We start from the raw sequence: 11672 nt of genomic DNA, 5'->3' as shown, positions 1-11672 counted from the left end.
GGTCTTGTTCGGGGAGGATCGGAGGATCAGGTACGTTTATCTCCATTCCCCAATCCTCTAGACAAAAACACAAAAATAAGCAGTTGAACCGTAAAGTACGGGCACAGCACCACTGAATGGGAAAACTTTTATTTTTTTGCTTGGGGCACAGCTTTAAGGAATTAAGTCTGTATTTGCATGTAGGGGTGTTTGTTTAGGGGAGGGTCATGTGAGGCGACCCTCTCCTGGAAGCACTTACTCTTGCAGCGACTAGGATTTCTAAGCCTCCCCTAAGCTGGAGATTCGGTTCCTAATAATGTTTCTTTTCTACAGTGCTTCGCTTTGAAGGGCCTTGGCCTTGATTTCATCCTAACAATACCTTGTCTCCAAGCAGGTCTTTTGTAGTATGTAATAAAAGCATGTCCAGCCCTTGATTTTATTTCCAAACTTTTTAATTAATTGGAACGTCAAAGTAGAGGACAGGAGAAAACAGGAAACCCAACGTAATCCAGGTTTCCTACAGAATTTCTGGCTAGCAGGTTTTGTGTGAATCTCAGCATCTAGAAGCTTACAGCTTCCACTGGAGGAATGCACCCACAAAACAGGAGGTTCTTCTGTATCTCCATTCCAACTCTGACTCTGGAATAGGACTACTTCAGGCACATGGCCTCCAAACACATAGCTTGCAAGAAGGTCCAACCCAGTCTAGGCCCAGAGGTGGGTGTTCTTATTAGGTACACACAGCCTGGACTCACACCAGGACTTCTCCCCAAAAGGAAAGCTTACATTACCAATGAAAGACAAATATTAAAGATCTATTCATTTTCTTCTTTGCCTTCTCAATTTACCTCTGTACTGTAGCAAAATATTTTTTTTGAGTTATAGAAAAAAAGAAAATACTATTTTTTTTTAATTTTATTAAAGTATCAATTCTATATACAGTTAAAAATATTCCATTTCATACATCTCATTACCAAGAATTAAAATGCTCATTGGGCACAATTTGTGAATCGTTAACATGGAATTTCACCGCATAACCCTGTGATGACAGTGCAGAGATGGTGCGAGGTGAAGTGCTGATGCTGTATCATCATTATTGTTCCGTCTACGGCCCTTTTAGAGCACCAAGTAGCAGTCTCTAGTCATGTTGACACTCTGTGAAGTCTCAGACCTCTTTCTTCATCTTGAACATTCTCTGGCTGATAGCTTTCAGGCCCCATGAAGCCGCACAGATGGAAAATATTACCTGAAAATTAGTAAATAAAAAAAATATAAAATTATATTTAATTTGTTTTTGTTTGTTTTTAAAGTATAGCCAATGCAAAACTTTTTTTGTTGTTTTTGTTTTGGGTAGTGTACAGAGGGATTAGAACACCAGTCAGGTTTTTATTGCTGTCTGTGCCCCCTGTTAAGGAGTTTCACCCTCTCTATTTGTCCTGTTTACTGTTATCACCAAAAGTAAAAGAAAATCCCACATTTTTAATTAGGGGTAGGCAAACTTTAAGATGTTGAGATCTACCTGGACAAACATGGTGGAAATCAAAGATCCCCATAGTAGGGGAGGGAGGTGGTGCCCCTCTAAAAAAAACAAAAAAAAAAACTATCAAGACCCCAATAAATAGAACATGAAGAACACCTTGTGTGTCACAGTAGTGTCTATGCCCCCCTTCACATCATCCCCCCCCCCACAGTAGTGTCTTCTGCCCCCTTCACATCACTCCCCACCCCCCATAGTAGTGTCCTCTGCCCCCTTCACATCATTCCCCACCTTAGTACCACAATAGTGTCCTCTGCCCACCTTCACATCACCCTCCCCCCACAGTACCACAGTAGTGTCCTCTGCCCCCCTTCACATCATTCTGCCCCACAGAAGTGTCCTCTGCCTACCTTCACATCACTCCCCCCCCCCCCCACAGTACCACAGAAGTGTCCTCTGCCCCCCTTCACATCATTCTGCCCCACAGAAGTGTCCTCTGCCTACCTTCATATCACTCCCCCCCCCCCCCCCCCACAGTACCACAGTAGTGTCCTCTGCCCCCCTTCACATCATTCTGCCCCACAGAAGTGTCCTCTGCATACCTTCGCATCACCCCCCCCCCCCCACAGTACCACAGTAGTGTCCTCTGCCCACATCACATCACCTCCCCACAGTAGTGTCCGCTGCCCTCTATTCACACAACACCAGCCCCCCCCCCCCCCCCACAGTAGTGTATTCTGCCCCTCCACCCCCACAGTAGCATTCTTTGTTCCCCCACACCTGAAATGTTGTCCTCTGCCCCCTTTTCCCATCATCCCCCCCCCCCATAGTAGTGTCCTCTTTACCCCTTAACACAGTAGTGTGCTCTGCCCCCTATAGCAAAGTCCTCTGCCCCCCCTTCACATTACCTTCCAACTGTACTGTCCTCTGCCCCTTCAAATCACCCATCTCCCACTGCAGTGTCCTCTGCCCCCCTCCCCCAACATTATTTTCCCCCCAAAGCACCAAAGCATTGTCCTCTTCCCCTTCACATCACCTCCCCATATCAGTAGCAGTGTTCTGTGCCCCACCCCAAAGCAGTGTCTTCTGTCTCCTTCACATCACCCCCTCCCCACACACACACACACACACTGTTGTGTCTTGTGCCCCCCATAGCAGTGTCTTCTGTCCCCTTCCCATAACTTTTCACATTAACAAGCTGATTATTGGTTGTTAGGGCTGCCTGGCATCCTAGCAACCAATCGAAACAGCTCCCGCTCCTGCCCCCCATTCAGTATTGTGCTGCAGACTCCCCGCTCTGCAGTGTGGATGAGTGCAGCAGAGGCTGGGGGGAAAGATCGACAAAGTAGGGCTTGCCAAAACCCATTTTAGGTTGTCACCAGAACAGAGGGGAAATCTTCCAATGGGACGCTGGTTCTTTTAACCTCACACTCCTTGTTTGGCTATGGAATAGAAAGTGTGGGAAAATCTCCCTAATGGAACTCAGATGATAAAAAAAAAAACTGACAGGGGTTATAACTCTTTTCCAAAATGAAAAAAAATATTTTGTCTATAATTCCATGCAAATTTATATATATATATATATATATATATATATATATATATATATACATATATATACATATATATATATATATATATATATATATATATATATATATATATATATATACAGTATATTGTATATGGCTGCCAGTGACCTCTCCCACTGTTTATAGAACCTACAGAATGCTATACATGTGCACTGCCAAAAATTTTGTTCATTTTCGTTTCATTTTTTTATTTTTTTTTCATTTTTTGGGTCATTCGTATAAATTCGTACATTTAAAATTCATAAATGTGAAAATTCGTAAACCTGAAAATTTGAAAATCTGAAAATAAGAAAGAAAATCCGAAAATTGAAAAGAAGGGAAATAAGAACAAAAATCTGAAAATTTGAAAATCCAAAATAAGAACTAACTATTTAATTATAGGTATTGAAATTTCCTTTCAAATGTGGCTGTTAGTGAACGCAATGAATACAATTTATTTGAAGTTACAAATTATACTTAATAACGGATGCCGCATCTAAACAAATGGAACCTAACAAATTAATAATGAATAATAATAATAAAATTTTGTTATTAAAGATTAAAGATTTTAGAATTTTTGGGTTTTCTAATTTTCAGATTTTCGTTCTTTAGAATTTTCCGATTTTGTTCTTATTTTCGTACTTTCAAATATTCGAAATTACCGATTTTCAGATTTTCTAATTTCCGAATAATTGAATTTCTGAATTTTTGAATTTCCGAATTTTTGAATTTCCGAATAATTACAGTAGTTAAACAGGTTTTCACTAATTCAAATATTTCCGTATTAACGAATTTGTCGAATTCGGTCAAAAAACAAATTCAGAACGAGACGGATTGCACACCTCTTGGATTAGAAAATATTCCTATGTTTGTAGCTCCCAATCCTGGAAGACTTTTGTTGTCTATCTTGGAATTTTCCAGGATAACCATTATTATTATCTCCTTAGAAGAAGTAATCAAGCACCAGGAATATCCACCAAGCATCCCCCTTCAGTGCTCTATAATTATTACCATCCTTGCTCCTCCAACGTGTAGTTAAATGTTTGTACCGTGCAAGATAATGGAAGAATCTACAGATGATACCCAATGTCAGTAGGCTGCTTTAGATTCTTCTGATGCCCCGTACACACGATTGGACTTTCCGGCAGACAAGATTCAGCGGACCGGAATCCGTCGGACAATTCGATCATGTGTGGGCTCCGTCTGACTTTTTCTTCCCAAAAGTCAGACGGACCTAGAAATAAAACATGTTTTAAATCTTCCCGCCGGAAGTCCGCCGGACCCAGTTCCTATCGGGAAGCCCGCTCGTCTGTATGCTGGTCCGACGGACCAAATATGACGCGCGGGCAGCTACAGCACCTGCCCGCGAGAATGTTTCTAGTGCAATCCTATCACGCTGGTTCTCGGCGACAGGGTACTGTACATCTCACGCTGGCTGCAATAGGAAAAACATATTTTCCTATCTCAGTGAGCACGAGGGGGAATGCCCCTCCAGGGGCATACCAGGCCCTTAGGTCTGGTATGGATTTTAAGGGGAACCCCCTACCGAAAAAACGGGGTGGGGGTCACCCCAAAATCCATACTAGACCCTTATCCTAGCACGCAGCCCGGCCGGTCAGGAAAAGGGGGTCCGGACGAGCGAGTGCCCCGCTCCTGAACCACACCAGGCCGCATGCCCTCAACATGGGGAGGGTGGATGCTTTGGGGAAGGGGGGCATCCTGCAGCCCCCCCACCCCAAAGCACCTTGTCTCCATGTTGATGAGGACAAGGGCCTCTTCCCAACAACCCTGGCCGTTGGTTGTTGGGGTCTGCAGGCAGGGGGCTTATCGGAATCCGGGAGCCCCCTTTAAGAAGTGGGCCCCCAGATCCCGGCCCCCCACCCTATACGAATGAGTATGGGGTACATTGTACCCCTACCCATTCACCTGAGGGAAAATGTGTTAATAAAAGAACACACTACACAGGTTTTTTAAGTAGTTAATTAGGCAGCTCCGAGGGTCTTCTTCCGACTTCGGGGGTCCCTTCCGACTTCTCCGCGATTTCCGGTTCTTCTCTCGCTCTCCGGTTCTTTGCTCTTTGGTCTTAGCCCTTATACACACGGTCGGAGATTCCGACAACCAAATCCATCAGAGTAATATCCGACGGATTAATTCCGGAAGAGGTCCGGAAGTGATGTTGCATACACGCGGTCAGACTAAGTTGTCGGAAAATCCGATTGTACATAACGTGATGACGTTATTTCGTCGGGACTACGTTCAGGCTAGTAGCAAATAGCTTTGGTCTAGGAATTTGATCTGAGCATGCGTGGCACTTTGTCCGTCGGAGTAGGCTACACAAGATCGGAGTATGTCCGATCAAAGCATTTTGTCTGAAAATTTTACCAGCAAGTTGGAAAAGTTGGTCCATCGGATATTCCGATGGAAACAGTCCGATGCAGACCACACACAGTCGGAATATCCGACAAAACGGATAGGACACATTCCATCGGAATCTCCGACCGTGTGTACAAGGGCTTAGGTGTCTGCTTGACCCCCTGAACCATTATCAATTGCAATATATTTTGGGAATTCTCTGATATTCATTTGAACAGCCTCCCCATGAGGGAGCCCCAATTAAGGACGAAACATGTTGGGAACCACAACCTTGTGCTGTACCCTTAAGGACTGAACCGTATGAGTCTTTTCTAATGCAACTGCATTGTTTTTATGTATTAATAAAATTTACACTTTTTTAATAAATTTTTCCCATTGATTTAATATGTACCCAAATAAATCCCACAAATCTTCAAATACCATCCGGCCACTAGTTAACCGCTAGGATTGCTTTTACAGGGGAGCCGATCTAGCCAGTTCTAAAAACGGCTCTGGGGTGATCATCCTGGTATAAGTGGTCCAGTGACATACGGGGACGTGGCTGGTCTGGGAGTGCTAACAAAATGAACAATTTTTGTTCCACTGGCCAAATGTTGCGGTCAACCTGTTTGTTACGTACATAGTTACATAGTTGTTAAGGTTGAATGAAGACACCAGTCCATCCAGTTCAACCTGAGTGAGTGCCTACAATTGTCCCTATCCCTGTAAATTGCACACTCACATCGGTCCCTACCCTCAAGGAGCCTACTTGTTAACCACTTTTTCCTGCATCAAAAAACATTTGTTTGTTTTTTAAAGTCGATTTTTTATTTATTTGTAAAAGTAAACTTTGTCTAAGCAGCTAAGCGAAATGCAGTTTCCACATTGGCACAATTTTGCCCAAATCACTTCGCTTATCCCTAGTGTTCAAATAGCAACACTACCGATAATGACAGCAACAAGCAAGTCCCCAAGGAGTCAACTAATAAGTACCAAAAATTTGTAGCCAGAGTGCATTTGTTGCCTTAAGCAACGAATCCCTTGTTCCTAATGAAAGCAGAACCAGCTCTGCTCTCACCACAGCTTTCTTCGCTCCAGCGTTAATAAATCAGCCTGCCAAAGTCCATATTTCCGCCATTAATGGACTACAGAACAGGGTTTTGGCTCCCTATTCAAGAAGTAAGCTTCTATCTCCAGCAGTATTGCAAAAAATAAATAAAAAAAAAGACCAAAAGTCTGCATGTTTGCTTAAAGGTTGGGGAATTTCTGTCGGTGTTCTGCCAGGAAGTGGACCTCCCCAACTGATTCTTTCCAAACCTCTGAGCCATAAACCGTATCCTACCAGGGTTTATGCTCCAGATCCATCCCCGAAGGTTTTCAAAAGTTGGCTAATGGAAGCGGTATTAGTCCGTCCCACTGGGGGCCTTGTTTTTTTGAGATAATACACAGGAAGCACAGATGCTGATAATTTTCCCACTTGCCACTTCTGACTACCTGTTCTGGCTCTCAACAATACAGGCAAGCCCTAACAACGGACATTAATATCCAGCTGTTTTAAATAAGTGTTGGAATTACACGTTCATACGGCCCAAGTTGAAAGAAAATACTTCTAAAAGTGATTTTTTTTTTTTCCTTTTTTTTTTTTTAGGGTCTCCAGGAAGTCTGCGTATCGGACTAAATAACCACATCTATTGTGCTGCTACAGAAAAGCAGGAGTGGGGATGGAAATAAAAATTTTAAGTGGAAAACAGTTTAGAAAAGTGATATGCAGCACAGCTGCAAAAAGGTTTTTTGGACTTCAGGAAAAAAAAAAAAAATCATTAATATCTGTATTTATTTCTGATCGGTATTCTTAGGGGGATATTCGGGAAAGGTGAATTACTGAAAGTATTATCTCAATTTCTGGGTCAGTGGTCAACAACTGTGCACATAAGGCATTGTTCCACAAACGGGAAGTGTGACTTCAATGTCTTAGATGACAGCAAACATTTACCAGTTCCTATGTAGGCTTGTGCACATAGGCCTTCAAGGGTCAGCCCACTCGAAAGTGATATTTCAGATTTCGGCAGATGCTGGGAGTAAAATCACCTGCCAGTTTGTTTTTATCACCTAGGACAGGGGTCTCCAAACTTTCTAAACAAAGGGCCAGTTTACTGTCCTTTAGACTTTTTTTGGGGGGGGGCTGGACTGTGGCCATTGGGAGTAGACTGTGGTCATTGGGAGTTGAAAATGTCCTGGCATGAAAACATGTAGTAGGTGGAGGAATAGGACCCCATTGCTGGTGTCAGTGGGAGAAATAGTGCCCCGTTGTTGATGTCAGTAGCAGGAATTATGCTCCATTGTTGGTGTCAGTGGGAGGAATAGTGTCCCAAGGGCCCAATAGAGGCAAACAAAGGGCTGTATCTGGCCCCCGGGCCACAGTTTAGAGACCACTGACCTAGGGAAACTATTTATGAGATCTCTGCACTAGAGTGCCAGGGTCCACACCAGGGGTGCCTTTGGCCACTACACACATATGCCACAGTCATTGTACCAACCTTTATCTTTGCCCCTTAACAGACACACATAAACCTCTAAACATTGGTAGTCAGTGCTGAAAAGCCCCCTTACTTTGGTGGCCAGTGGAGTAGTGCCCCCTTTACATTGTTGGTTAATGTTAAAGTATATTGGTGGTCATTGGTAAAGTGTCCTCTTACTCTAGCGGTCGGTAAAGTGTCCCCTTATATTGGTGGTTGGTGGAGAAGTATTCCTTTTCATTGGTGGTCAGTGAAAAATGGTCCTACTTACATTGGTGGCTATAGGTAAAGTACCTCATTACATTTTTGGTCAGTCTTACTAGGCTCCTTTAGTTCATTGGAGAAGTGCCATTGTACATTGGTGGCTGATGGAGAAGTACTCCCTTACATTGGTGATAAGTGTTGAAGTGCTTACATAGGTGGTCAAGTGCTCATTTACATTTCTGGTCAGTGGTGAGGTGACCCCTTACATTGGTGGTCAGTGGAAAATGCCCCCCTTATATTGCTGATCAGCGATGTAGTGCCACCCTTAATCCAGTAGCCAATGAAAAAGTGCCCCCCTTACATTGGTGGTGGATGGAAAAATGCCCCCTTACATTGGTGTTCAGTACTAAAGTGTCCCTTTATATTGGTGGTCAGTGGTAAAGTGTCCCCTTACATTGGAGACCAGTGGTAAAGTGTCCCCATCATCGCTGGTCACTGATAAAGGGCACCTTACATTACTGGGCAGTGGGAAAGGGCTCCTTATTTTGGCGGTTGGTGGAGCAGTGCCTCTTACAATGGTGGTCAGTGTAAGGCTCCTATACATTAGTGGTCAGTGGAAAATACCCCTCTTATATTGCTGATCAGTGTTGAAGTGCCATCCTTAATTCAGTAGCCAAAAAAAAAGTGCCACCTTACATCGGTGGTTGGTGGAGCAGTGCCTCTTGCATTGGTGGTCAGTGGTAAAGTGTCCCTTTACACTGGTGGTCAGTGGCAGAGTGTCCCCTTACATTGGTGGTCAGTGATAAAGGGCCCCCTTTTTAAACATTTAAAATTTGCAGCTTTCGTTACAATAACACCTGGTGATCCTGCCATGCACATCCTTCCTCAGGCGCTTCCTGTTATAGGCCGTCAACTTTCTGTTACTGTCTCCCAGTTGTGTTCCTGCATTGTCACCCTGTTACATGGGCTTATGTTGGAGACTACAAATAGCAATTTCAACAAAAATTACACAGGCATGGTCCAATGTAGTCACCATCATAAAATCTGCCATGAAAAATGGCATGCAGATATCATTAGAGACGACGTAGACAGGAAGTGGCAGCACTGAAAGAACGCAAAAGGTGAAAAAAATGTAATTGTTTATGACACAATACTAAATGTCAGTTAGATATCAGTACTATATATTCAGTTAGGGTTGCCTCCTTAACTATCCTTGTTAGTATGAGGTTTCTGAGCGCCACACACATTTTTAAATAATCTGCCCCAACTGGAATCCTTAGCCCCCTATCCCCTTTCAGCTTGTCTTGATTGTGAGAGACCCAACCGAGACAGGGGCTTTTAGAGGGGACTGCAGGCTAGCCTTTCGCATACTGACTATGGGCCCTGGTGTTTGAGAGGGCTCTATTCCTTGGGAGGTTTGTGCCTTTGAGGACTTTTGAAGTAGTTTTACTTTGGATTCAAGTCCTTGTCTCCCCGAAACACACAGACTCTGAGAACTGGAGGACCCTAGACTCAGAGACTCAAAGCAGATGATTATAATCGTCTCAAAACAACCTGATGCTGAGGTCTCCTGCTTTTATGTGCAATCTGTTGGGAAATCCAGAGAAGAGTAACGCTGCTCCAGGTGATATCAATCCGATAGATCAGGATGGGCTGGGTGCACACCACGGCTCGCCAACAAATAGTAGAAAAAAAAAGATTTGGCTGCACACCACCAAACGATCCAACATGACTTTATTGGTACATGAAAGTCATAACGACTGCCACCAAGACAAGGACACCGGAGAGGTGACGTGTTTCACACTTGACTAGTGAAGAAGCACCAGGCAAGTGTGAAACGCGTCACCTCTCTCCTTGTCTTGGTGGCAGTCATTATGACTGTCATGTACCAATAAAGTCATGTTGGATCGTTTGGTGGTGTGCAGCCGAATCATTATTTTTTTCCATGTGTAATCTGTTTATAAAGGTGTTATGTGTTTACTGTTAAGTGTCTTTCTCCCATTGTGTAATTTCTACATTGTGTGCCTTCTATGTGTGAATTCCCATTGTTAATTGAGTAACCTATTGTTTTGTGTCTGTCTGCTAATCCTCCTGGAGATGTGATTAGTCATGTGTCAACTTTACCTCATTACACATTGGGGCAAACATCCCACAATGGTTACGTAATATTTGTTTTTATAGTTCATATGGTGACTGCTTCTATTTTTGAAGTGTAGAAAAACCTGTATTTCTGTTCAATAAAGTCATTCCTTCGGTTTCTACCTCTACATCTTGTATGTGTACGATACTTGGGGTAAAGGGCTAGCATTAGCTATCGGTCTGCTGGAAGGGTTTGGAGGGCAGGAGGCAGCGTTTGGCTGAGTGCCAGGCTGTCCGTCAACATTGATCATGATTCCTTTTCTCCTATCAGTGCTTAGCTCAAGGCATCCATGTGTCTGGCCAGTCAATGAGAAATCCCAGCCTGGTCCCAACATTGACCATGCGTCCTTTTCTCCTATCAGTGCTTAGCTAAAGGCATCCATGTGTCTGGCCAGTCAATGAGAAATCCCAGCCTGGTCCCAACATTGACCATGAGTCCTTTTCTCCTATCAGTGCTTAGCTCAAGGTATCCATGTGTCTGGCCATTCAATGACAAATCCCAGCCTGGTCCCAACATTGATCATGAGTCCTTTTCTCCTATCAGTGCTTAGCTCAAGGTATCCATGTGTCTGGCCAGTCAATGACAAATCCCAGCCTGGTCCCAACATTGACCATGAGTCCTTTTCTCCTATCAGTGCTTAGCTCAAGGTATCCATGTGTCTGGCCAGTCAATGACAAATCCCAGCCTGGTCCCAACATTGACCATGAGTCCTTTTCTCCTATCAGTGCTTAGCTCAAGGTATCCATGTGTCTGGCCAGTCAATGACAAATCCCAGCCTGGTCCCAACATTGACCATGAGTCCTTTTCTCCTATCAGTGCTTAGCTCAAGGTATCCATGTGTCTGGCCAGTCAATGACAAATCCCAGCGTGGTCCCAACATTGACCATGAGTCCTTTTCTCCTATCAGTGCTTAGCTCAAGGCATCCATGTGTCTGGCCAGTCACTGACAAATCCCAGCCTGGTCCCATAGACCCATCCACCGCAACATCAACCCTTGTCTATTCTTTTCTGCCCCAGCAAAAAAAATTAAAGAGGGATCAAAACCACCTCATTGACAAAGTTCGGCTATGTGTTCCAAGTTTCATGTAATAATTCAGCCCTCTTCAGACCTTGAGTGATAAAAGTATGGACGAGATTCAACTCCAATTCCTCTTCTCATCGTTCATATTCATATGAACATGATAAATCAAGGGCAGAACAGGAGATTCCAATCATCAAATAGGCCACAAACCCTCGCTGGACCTTTCGACGAAGGCCTTCCCATTTGTTTAAATCTTGTTGCTGTCTCATATAATGATTCAGCGGATTTTTCAAAGTCAGAGAGAGACGATATCATGATGACATTTTCTTTGTTTCTTTTTTTGTAGTTCCTCTTGAACATTACGAAGGGGGAGGAATGTAACACTATATTTGCAACATCCTTCCAAATAAGA

The 11672-nt window shown here is 43.6% G+C and overlaps 1 protein-coding gene across 1 annotated transcript in view; it reads right to left on the bottom strand.

Annotated features, from left to right (window-relative positions):
* Positions 1 to 879: 879 nt before the first annotated feature.
* The window catches only part of AGMO (alkylglycerol monooxygenase), a 311710-nt gene continuing 300917 nt past the window's right edge, over positions 880 to 11672 (bottom strand). Inside the window, exon 13 of the mRNA XM_077490703.1 lies at positions 880 to 1225. Within this exon, the coding sequence (XP_077346829.1) occupies positions 1145 to 1225 (81 nt within the window). The 3' untranslated portion in view covers positions 880 to 1144. The remainder of the gene's footprint in view (positions 1226 to 11672) is intronic.

This window comes from Lithobates pipiens, unplaced genomic scaffold, assembly GCF_037356315.1.
Source record: "Lithobates pipiens isolate NorthernLeopardFrog02 unplaced genomic scaffold, aLitPip1_a1.2 Scaffold_19, whole genome shotgun sequence".
In the NCBI taxonomy this organism is placed as follows: Eukaryota; Metazoa; Chordata; class Amphibia; order Anura; family Ranidae; genus Lithobates; species Lithobates pipiens.
The sequence above is the reverse complement of the archived record's forward strand: the minus strand, read 5'-3'. Positions and strand labels throughout refer to the sequence as shown.